The sequence below is a fragment of the Pleurodeles waltl genome, chromosome 1_1 (assembly GCF_031143425.1).
Source record: "Pleurodeles waltl isolate 20211129_DDA chromosome 1_1, aPleWal1.hap1.20221129, whole genome shotgun sequence".
In the NCBI taxonomy this organism is placed as follows: Eukaryota; Metazoa; Chordata; class Amphibia; order Caudata; family Salamandridae; genus Pleurodeles; species Pleurodeles waltl.
Window position 1 is genome coordinate 750,413,522 of NC_090436.1, and position 20,646 is coordinate 750,434,167.

The 20,646-nt window shown below is 43.4% G+C and overlaps 1 protein-coding gene across 1 annotated transcript in view; it reads left to right on the top strand.

The window, feature by feature from the left end:
- LOC138287259 (hippocampus abundant transcript-like protein 1) overlaps positions 1 to 20,394 on the top strand; it is a 312,041-nt gene extending 291,647 nt beyond the window's left edge. The window contains exons 11-12 of the mRNA XM_069227623.1: positions 5,494 to 5,654; positions 18,734 to 20,394. Coding sequence (XP_069083724.1) covers positions 5,494 to 5,654; positions 18,734 to 18,955 — 383 coding nt within the window. The 3' untranslated portion in view covers positions 18,956 to 20,394. The remainder of the gene's footprint in view (positions 1 to 5,493; positions 5,655 to 18,733) is intronic.
- Positions 20,395 to 20,646: the final 252 nt, after the last annotated feature.

The following is a 20,646-nucleotide window of genomic DNA, read 5'->3' on the forward strand; positions in this document are numbered from 1 at the left end:
ACTCGTACTCGCATTAACCACAACACTCGTACTCGCATTCGCCACAACACTTGTACTCGCATTCGCCACAACACTTGTACTCGCATTCGCCACAACACTTGTACTCGCATTCGCCACAACACTTGTACTCGCATTCGCCACAACACTTGTACTCGCATTCGCCACAACACTTGTACTCGCATTCGCCACAACACTTGTACTCGCATTCGCCACAACACTTGTACTCGCATTCGCCACAACACTTGTACTCGCATTCGCCACAACACTTGTACTCGCATTCGCCACAACACTTGTACTCGCATTCGCCACAACACTTGTACTCGCATTCGCCACAACACTTGTACTCGCATTCGCCACAACACTTGTACTCGCATTCGCCACAACACTTGTACTCGCATTCGCCACAACACTTGTACTCGCATTCGCCACAACACTTGTACTCGCATTCGCCACAACACTTGTACTCGCATTCGCCACAACACTTGTACTCGCATTCGCCACAACACTTGTACTCGCATTCGCCACAACACTCGTACTCGCATTCGCCACAACACTCGTACTCGCATTCGCCACAACACTCGTACTCGCATTCGCCACAACACTCGTACTCTTATTCGGCACAACACTCGTACTCTCATTCGCCACAACACTCGTACTCTCATTCGCCACAACACTCGTACTCGCATTCGCCACAACACACATACTCGCATTCGCCACAACACACATACTCGCATTCACCACAACACTCATACTCGCATTCACCACAACACTCACACTTGCATTCACCTTAACACTCATACTCACTCCAACATTCATACTCTCATACACACACGCATACACACTCATAATATGGTGGGCAGATGACCGCCAGCACTGGGGGTCTTCTGGCGCCCGTGACTTTGGCAGTCTTGCAAAAAGACCGCCAAAGTCATAATGGGGGCGTTTATCTGCATAGATCCCACTCTTCTCAAAACTCCTGTATTCTTATGACAGCTTTATCTTTTTCTTCGTCATCATTTTTCATCAGAAAATATTCAACTACCTCATCAGGTTTGCCTTTGGCTAGAGAATCTCTGATAGATGAGATAAACACCTTTCATCATAGTTTGTTGAGCAGCGAAAGTAATATACCTGCAAGGTTCACACGCTTGAATCATTCTCCGTTGTCGAGTTGGGAGTCTTAGTTACCTTAGCAAAGTAATGTGATCATAGATGTAGAACATAGAGGCATTAGGCCTGTCTGCTTAGTAACATATCCTAGTCATTAGTTAAAAAGAACTAAATTTAAGAGTCAACCAATCAGGTGACACCACCTTGTAGAATCCTCCTGAGAGACGCTCCAGTCCCTTAGATTTTCTATCGCACATCATGCTAGGGAGTCTCCCCAGAGCTCTGCTCCGTTTTTCCTGTCAGCAATCTTCAGAATCATATTCTACAGACTTTCTCACTTCAAAATGTCACAGATCTACTGTAGACTACTGTGTATCAGTGGTTTAGGTGTCTCAAACTGACGTTTAACATATCAGACACACCTAACCAGGGGCTCTTCAAATCGTGTGGCACTTGCAAAAAGAAGAGGCTGCACATTGATAACCCTCATTAGGACTGCATATATTGTCTTTATCCTGCACCGAAGACTAAAGACTGCAAGGTATGTCACACATTATCCTCCAAACATTTGAAAGACTGTGAAGGGCGACTTATTCTATGGCTGCAAAAGCTCAAAACCAGAGAAAATCCTGTCTCTCAGGAGGAGAGTGAATCTTCATCTATGTCTTCCTCCAAGGCGCCTCTAAAGAGAGTTGGGGATAATCCTGCAACTCATTCCTCTCATGAAACACCAAAAAAGGCATCCAAGAAGACCTCTAAGGTCCCTTAAAAACACCGCAGCCCATCCAAGTTACCTCGTAAAAGTGACCTTCTCTTAGAATGAAAGGGGGAACAAAAGAGTCAAGTTCCTCTTCCAGAGTACTTCATAAATCGACTTCTGAGCCCCCAAACACCTCCACCTTAGATGAAGCACACATTCAAGAAGCCTTCTTCTGCTCCGACGCATGGCTCATCGATAGAATCTCAGTCGATGGGGAAAATCTGCATCAGTGACTCAGCTGACGACAAGGACTGTCACAGCAGCATCAGCTGCCTCTTCCACCAAGACTTTTACAGTGTTGATGGCGGCATCTTCCTCCGCTCCCGTCGACAAGGACACCACCATCAACAATGACACCCTAGTCTAAGATGAGACTGAAGCAGTCAACAACGCTAAGACTGCCATTGTCGATTACCTTGTCCACAACCTCGATGACGGCCATTGAAAAGCTTGTAGTAAAGCAGAGACTAAGTCAAAAAAGCCTCAAGCTGGCTCACATTTCTAAGTAAGGTTCCTTTACTGCTGCCTTCTCATCTCTTACAAGATGAAGACTCTGAAGATGATAGGCTGTTTGGTGCAACATGTAGCCCTTCAGAGCTTCATGTGAAATGCCAGGACAACTTGGATGAGGGTGACTACTATGAACAAGAGTATTATGCACCTCAGGAGCACTGCCATCACCCTCAACAATACCAAGAAGATATGGTATGTCTTCCATCAGCACATGTATTGGACTTACAGAAACACATTTCGAGTTGCCTGTGCCTGCAAAACAAAGACTTTAATTTATGATTTCAAGGAACCTTTTTGCAAAACTGTCAGGGCCCTGCCCATTATCGATTGCATTTGGGATGAGGGCCTAAGTGTTATGCGCAATCCAACATTAGTTGCATCAGTTTTTCCAGGACTCAATAAAAAATACAAGGTCCGGAGAACGCACCAGCCTGCCTAACTGGTCACTGCAAAGCAGACTCCGTCATTTCACTGGTGGCACAAAGAAGATCCAGGAATCCCTCCACACCATTATCGGTGCCTCCAGACAAAGAGGGTAGGCATTTCGACAACATCGGGAAGCGTTTTTCAGCCATGTTGGTGCTCAGTGAGAGCAGCAAATTCCCTAGCTCTACTTGGCTTACAGGAACAGCAGATTTGGTCCAATATTGCCCCGTTTCTGGATAAGCTTCAGGACGATCTCAAGGGGGAAGCTAAGAAGTTTTTGCTAGATCCTGAGCGCACAGTCAGAGATTATCGATTGTGCTATGGGCATTGCGACCACAGGATTCAGGCAGCTGGCTGGGCCAGCGGTGTTACGCCCTCAAGGCTGGCTTAAAGGTACTACTTTCAGGCCGGAGGTTCAGACCAAAATATTGGGCTTACCTTATGATGGAGAAGCTTTGTTTGGGAAACACGTTGATGATGTGCTGCAGGCAATAAAAACGGACACAGATATGGTCAAGTCGTTAGGGACCTTACAATACAAAAAGCTGCCCTTTCGTGGCACTCGAGGAAGAGGGCAACTGTTTTATAGAGAAGGATAGCAACAATACTGCTATCCCACATATTCCTCCACTAACCAAAAATTTAGGTCCCAATACCAGCAGCGTCCTCCACCTTCAGGACCCTATGCCAGACCTCCTCCCACAGGAAATTCTGGATGACAAGGCAAGGGCACTAACCATAGATGATGACTTCTTTCAGGCATCGCCTATTTCTCTCCTTTTCCAATCGGGGAGAATAACCAACCATCTGCAGAGCTGGAATCAAAAAACCGATCAATGGGTTCTAAATCTGGTTCGGTTTGGAAACATTGGAATTCATTCAGCCACCTCCTCCCACCCCACCCCACCTCAACCTTCCATCCAAAAAATCTGTTCCTTTTCAAGTGGGAAGTCAAAACTATGCTCAAGAAGGATGCTAGAGAGAGAGTTACCTTATCTCAGAGAAGAAAAGGTTTCTTCTCCTGTTTCTGCTTGATCCGCAAGAAGTCAAAGCAGTGAAGACCAATTTTGGATTTAAGAAACCTCAACAAATACTTCAAAAACATTCATTCTGCATGGTTACATAGCAAGCTATATTGCAGCTTCTCAACAGAGGAGACTACAAGTCATCCCTAGACCTTCAAGATGCATATTTCCATGTCCCCATCCATGTTAAACGTAGGAAATTTCTCAGAAGGGTAACTCTCGGAACTGATAGTGGCTGCCGGCTACCATGAACCTGTCACACGGCCTCTCCCCCTCCCCCAATTTTTTCAAAATGCCTAGCACCCGTAGCAGCCTTCCTTAGACAGCAACAACATCAAGTCTTCCCCTATCTCCCTATTTTGATGACTGGTTGGTCAGGGCTCCTTCCAGTCAGTCCACAAGGGTATCTACCTTGGCATGCATACACTAATTCAACAAATTAGTCCTCTCTCTCAGTACAGACAAATCAGTTCTTCAGCCGTTGCAATGGTTAACGTTTCTAGGAGCCATGCTGGACACAACACTAAGCAGAGCATGCCCCACAACGGAGAGGCAATGGAAGCTGTGGACTTTGGCAAAGTTTGTACAAAAAAGACACTTTCCGTTCACCTTTAGAAATCTCTCCTGGGTATGACATCTTCCTTCAATCATCTAATACCATATTTTCGTCTGAACATGCGTCTGCTCCAAGAAGCATTTGACACTACATGGACACACTCTACAGAAACCTTCGACAACATCATGCAGGTCACTCCACCCATGGTCAAATCGCTCACCTGGTGGACACAACCGAAAAATCTGTCAATTGGCCTACCGTTATGAACTCAAGCCTCACCATTAGTGATTACAACAGATGCTTCCCTGTACAGGTGGGGAGCTTGCCTCCAGGATCTCCTGATCCACGGCAAATGGCCACCTTCCCATTGGAGCCTTCACTTCAATCTACTTGATCTAAGGACAGTACATCTTGCTCTTTAAGCCTTCCTCCCTTGGATCCGAAAGTCCTCAGTGCTTGTACGAACAGATAATATAACAGTGCACTACATAAGCAACGTAGCACCAGATCTCACCTGCTGTCCCATGAAGCTCATCTAATCTGGACATGGTCCATCCTTCACAACATATATTTGACTGCAGAATGTCTTGGTTCTTTCTGCATTGTTTCTAAAATCTTGTTGTTATTTAGATACTAAGGCAGTAGAATATCAGCAGTTTTATTTTAGTAACATTTTTCTGTAAAGAAATCAGAGTACCCTCCTTGCAGTGTATTAGGACTTCCTTCAAGAATGAGTATAAGGAAATTAAACCTTATCCACTCAAAGTATGTTATTTACCCTGGTAATTATCATTCTAATCTGGTGCAAGTTCTTACCAACCACTCAGATACCTCAGTGTTCTTGCTCCATTAAGGTGGAACACAGTTAGAAAAGTCAGATCTCTGCAGATAAGACATATACATCAAAGCCATCATTAATAAAGTTGAGTGCTTCATCCTTCCCTATGTCATCAGGGAAAACATGCATGAGAGCCCTAGACTGGCCTTATAAGTTAATTTTGTTACTGTAAAAATCTGTTGTTATATAACAGATTTTTGTAACCTGCAAACATTTCTCATATGATAATGCTTGATTTGCTTTGTGTGTTTTTTCTTCCCCAAAGGTGTTGCCCAGGGAATTGTTACAGGAATTCGAGGATTGTGTAATGGTCTTGGGCCTGCTTTGTATGGATTTGTATTCTTCCTTTTCCATGTGGAGCTCAATGACCCACCTCTGGCCCTGAATACAGAAAAAACTACTGCCATGCAGGATCCTGGTGATGCAGTGAGTAGGCGTTTACAATATGCATTATTTGATTCTAGTCTTTTGACTAATTAATGCCTTTTGTATTATTTTCATTATTATTATTGTTATTTTTAATATTATTATTATTAATATTATTAGTATTATTATTATTATTATTATTAATATTGTTGATAGTAAAATGAAGGAGTACTGTGAATCATTATATGAATTAGAAAATGGACACTCCTATCCACAGCTAAAGAGGGCGGCTCCGCCCAAAAAATCCAAAAGCCTCATTCACTTTGCATGAGAAAATGTTTTCTTGTCTCCTACCTCATCAAACTGGGGTGCTTTGCTTGGTCTTTGCACTGAACAGTACTATGAGATGCTAACTTCATATGCACCTATCTCACCACTGGATTCAAAATTGAGAATCTACACTGACTGATATTACCACATTCCATGATGTACTAGTCAGGGGCCAATTATGGATACTAATCAGCTCAAAGCTTTCCCTTGTTGGAACAGATCTGCTGACATTTCTCAAGTGGTCACTAATTTCAGATGTTATCAACAGTAGCTTGCCTTGCCAGGGCTGAGTTTCATCTGTTCGGTCATATAGTGTTTTGAATTTTCCTCATTCCTTTGGCTTGTCTTTAAATAAGACCATTGTGGTCCTGTCTAAGGATGCAGTGGAATCAATATTTTGGCTGTCTGAATAATGGTGTTACACATCATTGTCATCTATCAGTCTCTGGGTTGGTGTGCAAATAACTCCCATATAGCAGTGGGTTATGGTTATCCGTTCAGATCTGTGCTTCATCTGAGGTAATTTGCTACACATGCACATCTTCAGAGGGTGTGATCTGTCAATAAATGGCCCTTGATCCAGGGATGAATCAAGCCTGCATCTCAGTCTTCTGTCTTTGAGTGATAGAATTTTTTCTAAAGGCTTTTCTGCCACTGGTGCACACTGTGATGATCCGGATCCTAATGTACAACCCAAATGCAATGTTCTCTCTGAACAGGCAGGGTTGTGTGGGGTTGCTACAGATACACAGGGAAGCTGTGTATATTTGGGATTGTGCCACTGACCAGAAAATTCAGCTATCTGCATCACAATCTGGTCGACACAGATAATCTTATGGTAACTTCTGAGAAGCTGGGTTCTGTAAACCACTAATAGTAGCTTCATAGGCAATTCGCCTAGATCTTTTGATCTGTTTTCTAGTAGTAACAACATGAAATGTAGTCTTCTTTGCACCCTGAAGTTTCATGAGGTTGCCCCTGGTGTTTTTATTTCATTCATGTCTTTATAGCATTGTTATTCTTCTTTGCCCATTGATATTGATGTTTCTGAATCTGATACACTTGTGGAAGTCTTAAATTCTTTTGATTGCACTAGCTTGCGCCAGGAATCCATTGAATTTGGATCTACTGCAGATCTGTCTTGAAAGCAGGCTGTTCCACCCCAATCTGGACACACCCAAGAGTCTGAAACTAGAGAGGTTATTGCTTGCCTCCTATGATCTTCCAGATAAATTCTTAGAGATGTTACTAACTTACAGACAGTCTTCCAGTAGGACAGTGTACTTACATAGGAGGACTTTAATGTGTTGGTGTTGTTGTAATGTTATTCAACATTTGCACAGATTCTTACCATTCTTCAGTTTGTAGTTTTGTTAGTTCACAAATATCGTGATACAGGTACAGTTAATGATTATTTGGCAACTGTTTCCCTTTCTGTTTTTTACTTGAACATGGCCCTGTTTTTAAGTTTAATGTTTAAAGTTTAAGTTGATGTTAGGGATAGTGTTCTGAAACGCTTGGAAAACTGTTTCCTTCTGACTTTGGTGGTTCTGGCATGAGATCCTAATTTGTTTCTTTCCCTGTGAGGAGTTCTTATCATTCTTATTTTGGATGAATGACTTTCGTGTTGGCCATAACATTTGCCAAAAGAGTTAGTGATTCACAGGCTCTGAGGTTTATTCAAAAAGGTCAATATACACATGTATATCTACTAGTTTGCATATTTACTACTACACTGAGATGTCACTACACTATGCTGCTATTCAAGTTTTCTGAGTGCAGATTTACATTTATGTGTAGAATTGCATAAGTCTACCTCTGCGTATCGGGATGGCGCCTCCTACAACTGGATTTACAACTGTAAATTTACTATTAGTATGTGGAATTCTCCATCGTTGCATTGAAGATCTCACAATAGAAATATTCTGAGAATTATTAAGTTAATTGTTCAATAAAAAATATATCTGACAGAGACTTCTAGTTGCAGATTCCTTATCTTAGAATTTCCCCCAGGCGTCAGGCTGGATCTAGGACTTTTCTTCAAGCAGTACCCTTGCGTGGTGCTAGGTGGAATTGGTCGACTCCGCGTTCGTCGTTGGCGTCGTGGCCGCTGTGATGATGTTGCAGTCGTACATAGGTGCCACCCTGGCATACTGATGTCCGTTATTTTCTTTCCACGCCTACCTACGTGCAGATCTGGAAAAGAGCTGCCCTCAGTCCCTTTTTGACTGACATTTTGACCCTTTTGTCGAACTTTTCAACTTCTTGGTGCACCAAGACGTCTTCCCGCAAGACCGAATTCAAGCTGTGTGACTCCTGTCACAGCATGATGTTGGTGATGAATCCGCACCTCATGTGCTTGTGGTGTCTGGAGAGCGACCATGACCTGAAGTAATGCTCCGACTGTCAGGCCATGAACCCGAAGGCTTTAAGGGAGCCATCCCTAAAGTTTATAGCGGCTTGGCGGTTGGCTCAGCATCGCTCCCAGTCTCGCTCAAGAGGAAGTTCACAAGACTATTTGCGGAGCCATCACCACTCATCCTCAGCCCACTCTGAGTCCTCGGGACATTTGGATCACAAGAAGTCAAAGAAGAACAAGCCTTCTCCGAATTCATCCTGTAGCTCAGCTGATGCGAGGCGAGAGGAGCATCGTCCTTCTAGGTCTCTATTCTAAGAGCCTGCTTCTGGGTCTGCTCTGCGCCTCCCTGAGTTTCCGGGACCCCTTCCCACTCAGTTTTATGAGGCCATGCACCTCCTTTTTGAGCAGACCCACCCTCCTGTGATGCCCTCGGGCCCAGTAGGGTCGCAGAGGGCCCCCTAGGGTTCAGTGCAGGCGGGCTCAACCTGAGCTCCAGAGGGCTCCCCAGGATCCGTTACTGGATCCAACCTGACGCCGGTCATGCCATTGCGACCTTCCAAAGCGTGGGTGCAGAAGTCGGATCTTCCGACATCGGTAGGGCCCATAATGCATGTGGATCCCATTCTTATTCCCGACTCCGAGCCCGAGGCAGAACGACATTGCTCCGCACTGATTCCAGCTTTGACGGGGTCATCATATCCCAGGTTGGATCCTGACCCTTATATATAAGGATATGGGTATGGGTATGGGGGGAATATGAAGGGGTCGCTAGACCCTCTGGAATACCAGTTTGTTTGAAGATCCTTCTATGGACTGGGCTCAGGAATTTGGTAAAGCCAGTGAGTTGCAGTCCAACTCTGGCATGCTTTTTCCCCTACCGTGGCTATGGAGGAGGGAGCCTCCTACTCGATTTTGGTGCGACAGACGGCTGAGGTCCTGGGCCTCGCGCTGCCTTCAGTGGTGATCAGGACTAACCTACTGACTGAGGTGGTTTAGCCAGGGGCTTCCACATCAAAACCCCTATTGCCCTTCAGTGAGGACATGGTCTAAACCCAGCACAGGAGCGCCTCTCAACAGGACAATCTTGTCACCTTAGGCCTGTGCCTAATGACCCTAAATTCCTGACCCAACACCCTACGCCTGGGAGCTTTGCCACTTCTTCCTCTTCTGGCGCATTCTCTTCCGCACCCCTGGACAAGGATTTAAAAAGACTGGACCAACTTAGGAAAAAAAAATTCTCTTCCTCCAGTCTGGCATTGCGGTTCTTGAACATTGCATGCCTTTTGGGCCGCTCCATCCATACTTTATGGGATATGGTTCCCAAAGGAGGCTTTGGCCATTATCTCCCAAGCTGTTGCTAACGGGGGAGAGGCAGCCAAGTTCATGATTCGATGTGGACTGGACACCATTGACTTACTATGCAGATCTGTTGCGTCAGCAGTGGCCCTTCAGTGTCACCCTTGGTTAAGGGTGTCTGACTTTTCAGGGGATGTCCAGCAATAGTATATGGACATGCCGTTCGATGGCACCTGTCTCTTCAGAGACAAAGCGGACTCAGCGCTTTTAAGAAGGCCCGGACTGGGCCCGTTGGCCTCACAGCTGCTCCTTGCCCCCACCACCACCCCACAAGTCTGCTTTTCACCTCTTTCGTGGCTGTGGGAGGAGCACCCAACCGTGTTCATTTCCCTCCAGCCACCATGCCACTCATGTTGCCTAGCCTCTCCATGGCTGAGGGCACAGGATCCAACATCTCTGTGGATCAGGGTGCCGGCGGTTGGCCCAGTCCACCCCCCCTTGCCATTGCTACAGCCTCCAATCCTTCCTAGTCTGTTGCTCCATCACAGACCAGTTCCTGCCAGGATTTGTCATCACCTGCTCCACTGGGAATCCATCACGATGGAGAGGTGAGTTTTGCAAATCGTCCGAACAAGCTACTCCCTCCAATCCGAGAATACCCCGCCTGCCATGCCACCATCCTACATTTGGATGACATAGGATCACTTGACACTTCTCTGCGAGAAGGTTATGGTTCTCTTGGCCAAGGGAGCCATAGAGTGGGTCCCCGTGCCAGAAATAGGTTGTGGTTGTAGTTCCCGCTACTTTCCGGTGCCCAAAAAGGACATGGACCCTCAATCTCTTCGTCATGAAGGAGAAGTTCAAAATGCTCAATCTAACTTGGGTCCTTTCTGCCCTAGACCCTGGAGACTGGATGGTAGTGTTGGACTTGCAGGACGCCTATTTTCATTTTCCTGTCCTGCCTGCCCACAGACATTACTTGCAGTTAGTGGTAGGTCACAATCACTTTCAGTTCACTGTGTTCCCCTTTGGCGTTACCAGCATCCCCCTGGTTTTTGCGAATGTGATGGAGGTGGTTGCAGCTCATCTGCACTGGCTGGGGTTTCAGCCTTCCCCTACGTCGACGACTGGCTGTTGAAGGCTGACTCGCCCCAGGCTACTGTCTCCCACCTCGAGACTACGGCAGACCTCCTGCATTCCCTGGGGTTCACTATATACATGCTGAAGTCACAGCTGACTCCCTCTCAGATGCTCTCTTCCATAAAAGCTGTTCTGGACATAGTGCAGTTTCATGCTTAACCTCCAGAGCAGTGAGTCCTAGGATATTCAGGCTATGATACTGATGTTTCAGCCTCTGTTTTTGGTCAGAATGACTCTGGGGCTGCTTGTACCTCATGGCCTCCTGCTAGTCACACTGCAGATGGTATATGCGGGCTCTGCAGTGGGACCTGATGTTTCAGTGGGTGCAGCATCCAGGGAAACTCTCTGACATGGTCTAGATTTCGGTGGGAACTGTGAAAGATCTGCAGTGGTGGTTAATGAACCGAGATTGGGTCAGAGGCAGATACCTCTCCCTTCCCCAACCAGATCAGACAGTGGTAACAGATGCGTCACTCCTGGGATGGGGTGGCCACATTGGAGAGGTGGAGATCAGAGACATTTGGTCTCCAGAAGAGTCGGGGCTGCACGTCAACTTTTTTGAGCTCAGGGTGATCAGGCTTGCATTAAAAGCATTCCTCAGGTGTTCACAACATCACCGCCATGTGGTACTGCAAAAATCAGGGCGGGTGGGGTCGCAAACCCTTTGTCAAGAGACCCTGCTTCTCTGGAAATGGCTGGAACATCATGGCATTTCCCTGGTGGTTCAACATCTGGTGGGCTCTCTGAATGCCAGAGCAGACAAACTCAACCATCAATGCATGGTCGATCACGAATGCAGTCTCAGTCTGGAGGTGGCGCAAGGTCTCTCAACAGTGGGGAGAGCCTTGGTTAGATCTGTTTGCCTGCACAGAGAATGCGCAATGGCAGCAGTTTTGCGTGTTGACGTTTCCAAGGTGGCACTCGCTCGCCAACGCCTTTTGTCTTGAGTGGAACTCAGGCCTCCTGTACACCTTTCCTCCAACACTACTTCTACCCAGAATTCTGAAGAAGATCAAGAATGACCAGGCCCAAGTAATTCTTGTGGCTCCGGACTGGGCGCGGAAAGTGTGGTATCCCGAGCTTCTGAGTATTGCCATCGATCCTCCGCTCAGACTGCCTCTTCGGGAGAATCGTCTGTCCAGCAGCAGGGGAGGGTTCTCCATTAAAACCTGTCCCATCTCCGTCTTCTTGCGTGGAGTTCGAATGGCGGCAGTTGACAGCTTTTGACCTTCCGCCTGAAGTCTGTGATATCTTGGCAGCCAGTCGTCCCTCCACTAAAACGGTATACGCCTGTCGCATACATTTGTGGCATGGTGTACCAACAAAACCGTTGATCCCCTTCCTGCGCCTCTGAGGTACTCCTGTTTATTCTCTCTCTTGCCCAGCAGGGCTCTGCTTTGGGCACCCTTAAGGATTATCTGTCTGCAATCTCTGCTTTCCTCACACTTCCTGATCAACCCCCATGTTTAAATCTCCCATTGTAGCGTGATTCCTTAAATGTCTTACCCACATGTTCCTGCCTACCCCATTCATAACGCCCCAGTGGGTTTTGAGCGTGGTATTTACTCTCCTCATGTGTGATCCTTTCGAGCCTCTTCATAATTGTCCTCTTCAGCTCCTCACATTAAAAACAGCCTTCCTTGTGGCCATCATCTCTGTACGAATAGTGAGTGAGCTACAAGCTCTTTCTTTGAAGTCACCCTTCATCTCTGTCAATCCTGACAAAGAGGTGCTTCATACTAGGGTCTCTTTCCTCCCTAAAGTGGTCATGCCCTTTCATGTAGGCCAATCCATCACCTTGCCTACTTTTTATCCACCCCCCACATCCTTCTCGTGAGGAGGAGAAACTCCACCGCCTTGGTCCAAAGAAGAGAGTTCATATATTCACCAGTTAACACTTCACTGACTCAGACTCCAGAACAGCGATATAAGTGTGATTTATCTTTAACAAATGTGTTATAAAAACTTTTATAATGCCTTTACCATCCTTTAGTCTTTCTTCCGCGATTTGAAGAGACTGGCTCATTCTATGTTACTTTACTTGCAATCATAGTTCTCCATTGGATGATTCTCATTTACCTTCTAAGCATTCCATTCTCCTCACACAGACTTGGGTGAGGAGGGTGGGTGGATAATAAGAAAAGAGTGGGGATGCCTTAGTCCTCAGAAACTTAAGCCATGTTATGACTGTATGAGATACAGAAGTGACATTTCTTCCTGTCTGAAATTACCCTAATTTTCTTCATATTTTTCTTTTACATAAAATCAGCATGGCTGATTTTTAAGTTGCACTGTTATTTTAAATGTATTTGGCTGCATATTTAAGGAACGAAAAGACATTCAACACATTTCACATGAGTGTCTGCAGCATCTATCTCCTTTTACAAGTTTCCATTTTGTTTTCTAAATATATTTTCCACATGTGAACACTGCCTAACTTGATAGCCTATTTCAGTGACCTCCAATATAAAGAAAAATTTCAAAGATATAGGGAACAACCTGCTCACAGTGTTACTGTATGCTGATTTTTAGATTTTTGTGAGCATTATGCAGAGTTAGAAGATGTATTTCTTCTAACTGCAAACTGTTAAAAAGCGCTGAACCGTGTAGTGCAAACTGTGCGTGGCTGCGGTTTGTGTTTATTTTTTAATTTTTTTGCATGTTTGTTTTACTGTGCCTGTTTTGGTATATGTAAGAAAGTGGATTATTATTTGAGGTGGGTGGTTGCCAAAGCAGTAATAAAGTCAAAATACTAAACAGTGAAAATCTCAAAACAAATTAGACAAAGAGTATAATTTCATAAACAAAATGACACCAAAACAAAAAAAAATCAAATACGTCGAAGGTTTTAATGAAAAATACTGCCAAAAAGTGCTAAGCGTCAGTCATAGTCAGTGGTGCAGGTAGACTGGGACTTAGGCTGATTGTGATAGATCCCGAGGTCAGATACGCAAAGTGGGATGGCCTGGTAAAGTATTTACTTGTTGACCTAGTCTGCAGATGTAACTCAGAATCTTTCAGCTATACAAGGCAGCAGGCTGTATTGAGGAGGGTCTCACTGAAGTTAAATAGGCATTGAGCGAGGTCCTGCTGCAGCCCATGATTTTGACGGGAAAACTGAGAGCAAGGAAAGTCAAAATTTACCACCAGTGACGTCTTTGCTTCGGCTGGATACTTTTGCTACATTCTCCTGGTCAAGATTTGTAGCTTGTGATATAGTGATAAAGTCTTGTTAATGGAGCTTGGATTTCTTTAGTGGGTCAAGGCTGCTGGTTTTATCTGAAAAGGGCTCCTCTGGGTCAGATACCTTTTCGACAAGGGCCCACTGAAATGGATTTGCTGCTGCAGAGATGCTCCAAGCGGTACAAACCTGTTTCTTCAGCCCGACAAAGTTTTGCTTGCCCCAGATTGATTCTGTTGGTTGGTTCTTGAAGTCAGAAATGCTGAAATTTTGCAGAGGTAAGTCCTTTTCTCCGCTGATCTTCTAAGGCTCCTAGATTCCACAGGGCCCTTAGGACTCCAGGTCTGATATAGCAGAGGCCTCTCACAAGGTCCATTGCAGGTCCAGTTGTGACTGGGCAAGTGGACATATATAGAAAAAAGTGGTTCTTCAGCTTGTGGTGTCCCTGTAGCCACACATAAGGTTAGCTCTCTGACCCTTGGAATTCACTTCTTTGTCCTGGGTACAGGAAATGGCAGTTCCAGTCCTTCAGACCTGATCTCCACTTTTTCAGCAGTTCCTGTTAGCTGTACTGTAAGCATCCCCAGAGTACACCAGACTCCTAAAATCTAAGATGAGGAAGCCCTTCCTCCCTTATGTAGAGCCTGCAAGCTCTTCCAGAGATGTGTTCAGGAAATCTTAGCAGTCCATTCTCCTGTGTGCACTGCAGACTGGTTCTGTGGGCAGCGTCCCTCCTGCTCGGTTTGTACCAAGCCTGGCTATTGTGGGTTTGAAGGAGAAAGGCTAGCTAGCACCCAGGTTTCAGTTTACTTTTACTTGTAAAAAGGTATCCCGCACTGTGCTACCTTGCAAGTCAATGAAGTTCCAGAGTACTCCCCTACTGCCCTTCCTGCAAGTGGAGAAACACACCTCTCCACACCCAGGCTACTGTCTCTGCTCAGGAAACAGTTTTCACACCTCATTAAAATCAAGCACCAAAAGACCGTCTGTCAGAAAGCTAATGCCAATTAGAACATTGGAATGTTGGTAGGTCCAATGAAAAAAATGGAGTGCTGCGGGCTTTTACTGGCCGGTAAAAGCCCACAGCGCCAACATTCCAATGTTTGCTTTGTTCACAGCAACAGCTGTGAACAAAGCCTCACGGAGCCCGAGGGGATTTTAATCCCCTCAGGCTCCGTGAACATTTTTTTTTTAATAGGACATTCTGCCCTGAGTGGCAGAATGTTCTAATAGCCTTAGAACCCGCCGTAGCGGGCTCTACTGGCTATTAAAGTCCCTCTCCCTTGTTAAATGCCCTCGCCTTCGACTCGGGCATTTAACGCGGGGAGCGGGCCTTTAATAGCCGGTAGAGCCCGCTACGGCGGGTTCTAAGGCTATATTAGAACATTGGATTGTTGGGAGCTCCATGGAAGACAATGGAGTGCTCTGGGCTTCTAATGGCTGGTAAAAACCCGAAGATCCAACATTACAATGTTTGTCTCAAAGCAATGGCTGTGAACAGCTGCCTCACTGGTCCTGAGGGGATTTCAATTGTGAGGTATTTGTTTTATTTCTAAGAACATTACGCCCTCAATTATAGGCTTGGGCCTTTAACACTGGAGCGGACATTTAATGGCCAGTATAGTCCACTGTGGTGGGCTGTAAGGCTGTATTAGTCTACTGGTAGTTCAGGCAGGTAAAAGATAACTTTTGTAAAGTTTTTCCCCTAAATATTTATTAAAACTCTGGCTTTACCATTGCATTTCAATGTAACTAAATATTTAAAATAGTCTTTGAATAATTTTTCTAACCAGTTCCCATCCAAAGTTGGAGAGTAAAGTTTAGAATTTGTACTTTGACATTTTCTGGGATCCAGCCACAACCCTGCCAGTGAAATTAGTTTTTGGGCCTAGTCACTGACAAGTTTAATGTCACACACATTCCACGTTTAAATGTCAGGCAAGCACCTTGCCTTGTGGAGCAAGGTGTACTTATGGGTGACTTAATATTTAAAAGGAGGTTATTTTGACATGTTAAACAACAGGTTTTAGGCTCTTACAGTCAGGCGGCACAGAGTAGGCCTGAAGCCTTGTTTTCCCTGCCAGTTTAGTGGATGGCACAATAGGTTCTGCAGTCAACTAGTAACATTTAATTCCATGACACTGGTGTATTTTTGCACCATGTACTATGAACTTACTGGAGAGATAAATATGCCAATTAGGGGTGAGCCAATTCACCCATGTTTAAAAAGGGTAACATGCACAGAGTTCATGTTACAAAATTGGGTGGAGGGGAATCGCACAGGAGGTGGCAGTTTCGTACATATGTAAAAAAAAAAAAAAAATAGGTATACAAGCTGGATTATTAAAGTGCTTAGCCTCTAAGAAAAGTCCTACTAGAGCTACGATTACAGGTAACTAACTTTTTCTTGTTTGGATTATGTAGTTCTTTGTAACTAGTGCCTGATTCCAATCTATTTTGAACCGCAAATCAAGATCCCATCACTTTTAGGTCAATATGTGAAGATGTTTCTCTGAAGGATGAACAGTCCTGGACACTGCTAACTTTTCTCTGGGTCTACACTGTTTAGTGAGATATGTTTGATGCAGATTGTAAAAGTAATTCAGTTAAGCATTGGCGTATTCTGAAAATATGTTTTAATTGTTCAGACCGTTTTATCAGAGGTTTTTGGAGCTCTTAAGCAACATGGGCTCACTCCACAACATGAGCAAGTCTCATCTCAAATCCACCAGATATACGGTATAATACACAGAATCCTGCAAATGTTTGTATGAAAGCTTGTCTCTAAAATCCTTATGACAGACCACTAGTGACGCCACCTAATTGCCTGTACTAGAGAAACGTGATAGCCGTTCAAATGTAATAACGTATTAAACTGAACTCATATCTTTTTTTTTTTTTTTACAGATATTTAAATGCTTTTAATTTTGCAGTCGTTTTTATGTAAAATGCTTCACCTTTGCAAACATCGCTCCCTTTCATATGAAGTAGCAATGCACCAAGAATTTAAACAGTTTGTATGCGGGGAGGTGGTGTAAGAATTCATTATAAGGAATAAAGTAGCCCTGGCATACTTTAGAAGAATATTGCTAATCTCTCCTGAGTTCTATGATTTACAAAGGAACTCTGCCTTCGGCCTCGTTCCTCTAGTTGGTCGCAAAACTCCTCGGTGACTTGAAATATCCCTGTGCTGTACAGCAGGGAGTACTTTATCCCGTTCATAATCTATTATAACATAAAATAATAAAACAAAATATAATATCGTAGTGGAAGTTAACAATTCCAATATAAAAACGGTCTTTAATCTCTTTATAAAACATGGCATTCTGCAATCCCTGTATACAAGCTTGTCTCTAATTTCTTTATAGTCGGTGACTTGTGATGCACCCAGTCAACGATTATAAACAAATAATGTCAGAGTTCAACTGTAGAAATGTATTACAGTTGAGTTCTGATGTCACAAGTCCTGCTGCTACTGCCAGCAGCCAAGAGGAAAGTCAGGGCAAGTCATGCATCATAATTAAAGCAGCTGTATATATAGTACAAAAAGGAAACTGCTTTTCTTTCTTTTCTTCTGCTCTTACTAGCTGTACAGTGATAACGGGAAAGGAGATATTTATGGCAACATGTTTATTTGTATGCAGCTTAGGTAATTATAGAATAGGTAGAATAGTTCTGCATATTGCTACACATTCTGAGCAACAACACCTTTTTTTATTCTGACTTGTAATAAATTTATTCTAGTATCATGCAACAAATATGTCACTGTTTTGATGTGTTTCATTTTGCAAAAGAGGTTCTATTTTAATTCTTAATGTTTGCAAACGTGCTCTATTTTATGTGAAAGAGTTATATATCAAGGATTTAAGTGGTTTGTGAGAAAGGTGATGGTGTTACCATGTATTATGATGGATTAGGTACCCCTTGTTGTACATGATAAGGCTATTGCAGGTCACCTTGGAGTTCCAGTACCTTTGACTTTGTTCCTCTGTAAGGTCATGGAGCTCCTCAGTGACTTTCAAAAATAGTGATGTCTTATAATGTACCGCAGGGGTTACTGTATGCCATATATTATATTCCAGTTGTGACATCTCAAGCTCCTTAGCTCCTGAGGCTCCTCATCCCCTGCAGCCCTCCCACCGAGTGGTGAACCTTTTTTTCCAGTGCCTGGGTTACTAAATAATTTGTTTTTCTAGAAAAGGTATCCAGGCTGCCCACATTTTCCTCAGTAATTTCTTGCCCTGATGGTCAATTTATAAAAGTAATATACCATTTTGTCCATTAAACCCAGCTGGTTGCAGGATTATATATTGGTTGTTGGTTGTCCAAAAGCAGGAGATACGCATAGCCACCGACCAAACTGCAGCTTTTAACAATATTTCATTGTAATTGATAATAACAAATGTTCTACCTTTATGTGTTCTCACGCTTCTCCCAATAAAAACCATACCTCGCTTGTGTAGGTAGGTCTATGACTCATGGCACAATAGGCTCAAAAACACAACGTAGAGTAATTATGTTTTCATCATAAACAATTATCCATTTTGGAGGTGAGTAGCTGCGGTAAGGGTAGATGCAAATGGTGACAATTTATGACTGCAACCTGCTGACAGCGTATTTTTTATTCATTATGAATTATAAGTTTGTTTTTTGTTAGTGTGTTCTTGGTGTTGTTTAAATTTATGTATTAGGCTCAAACTAATAGCACCAGATAATCAAGCAAACATTTCTTGCCCTAATGTGTCTAATAGTATCAGCCAGCTCTGGAAAACTACTTGTAACTTCTCCATGCTTGTTTTTACCCTTGTTACTGATTTCCTATTTCTTTTGCAGCGTTCTATTATCCCCGGTCCTCCTTTCCTGTTCGGGGCATGCTTAGTTCTTCTGGCTTTCCTGGTGGCCTTATTTATCCCAGAACATGGGAACCACTCACATTCGTCCAAAAGCAGCACGACCAGAAAGCACAGCAATAGCACCAGCAACACGTCAGGCACCATTCCAGAGCGAAGCAGTGACGAGGACATAGAGCCACTTCTGCAGGACAGCAGTGTATGAGGACTTGTAGTTTCAAAAGAGGACTGTAATAGCATCTGCTAGCCTGAGACCAGTGGCCGAGCCCACAGAATGTACCAAAGCTCACAGGCGGAGGAGAGACAACTAGTGCACCTTGTGTGGAGACCAAGGCAGAGCTTATTAAATTCTTGTTAGCTCGGGCTTCTTTTCGTGTCGGTACATGAAAATAGTTTTAAAGGTTTGAGGCTTGTATTTCTTTGAAATACATTCATAACTGTTACCCCTAAACCTTGATGTTCCATTTTGTACCTGATCATGCCACGGCTGAAGGAGAGGGTTACAATTCACAAGGTACCATAGACAACGCGATTTTTTGTAGTCGTATTACCAGTTTCAAATTTCGAGGTTTACCTTTCTTCCTATCTTCCTTTCCATTGTGCTCTCAATGAACTTGTGATTTACTGGGGGTTGTTTTGTCATGGGAGAGACAGCGCATGGGATGGAACTTTGCTCAGGTCATCCTATTATTTCTGATAACGATTAACAGATATCAATCCCAAATAAAGCACCTAGTATTTTTTACTCGTCTCCATGTACTAGTGCATTGGCTGATCAGATGAATTATGAAAAATGTCAACTGCAAATGAAGGTCAGCACGCATCAGTCTGGCCTGAAGTGGTGCACAGTTCAAGGGCATTCAGAGCATCGTTTTTCGGCTCTGTTCAACTGGGGCCTCAGGCTAAATACGTTTTTATCCTTCCAGGTTTCCTTTCATTAAGTACATTCCTAATTTACAGAAACTAGTTACATGGCTACAAATTAAGTTTGCATTCAGGTTTCTCGGCCTGTTTATCAAATTCTTATATTTCTTGGTTTCTTTACTGCCATACAAATCAGGTTATCTCCTTATTTGCACCCTGCCTTAATTCCTATTTACTGAACATTTATAGTAAATCATATATATCCTTCATATCAGACAGTGCATTTCATTTTCTTTTTTTTTTTTTTTTTTTTTTTTACAAATTAAGATAGCCAACAATAAAAACAAGATACTTTATGAGCTCATTGTCTTAGAAAGTGTCCTGTTAATTTAAAATCCAGATTATTTTATTCTGATCTGTCATTTCTTTGTATATTGCTGACAAGTAACTAGGCCAGCAAAAAAAAAAAACTTAACAGAGTACTGCTTTAAGTGTTTTATATGTAAGAAATATCTGTAGATATTTGATAGGAACATCAGTTTTCCTGACGGGGTGCTGTGTAAATCTTGTATTTATAAATGTAACCAGGTTCATGACAGAAAGAGGTATATACAACTTTTTATAAAGGATTATGTATTGATAGAAAAGTTTTTTTTTTACCAAGATATCTATTTTGAGACATGTTATGCCTTGAACAAAATAACCAACGTTTTGTAAAATGCTGTTGGTTCTTAAGTTGATAAGCTTCATGGTTCATAATAAATTGACAAATAAAAATAATTTCCTGATTTTGTGGTATTTGCAAACAGCGCATGCGGTTTACATTTAATAATTGTCTCTGCACCTACCAATGAAAGGTATTCATAATTTCTTTAAATGTTTTCTGATTCATTTTGAATATAATGCAGTTTGTGTCAGTTACAAACTTTTTTTAGTCTAACATGTTATTAATACTCCGGTAGTAGTAATATTTATTTGGTAAATAAACTGGAGTTTTATCTCTATGAATGCTTAAGCTTCATTTCCAGTCAA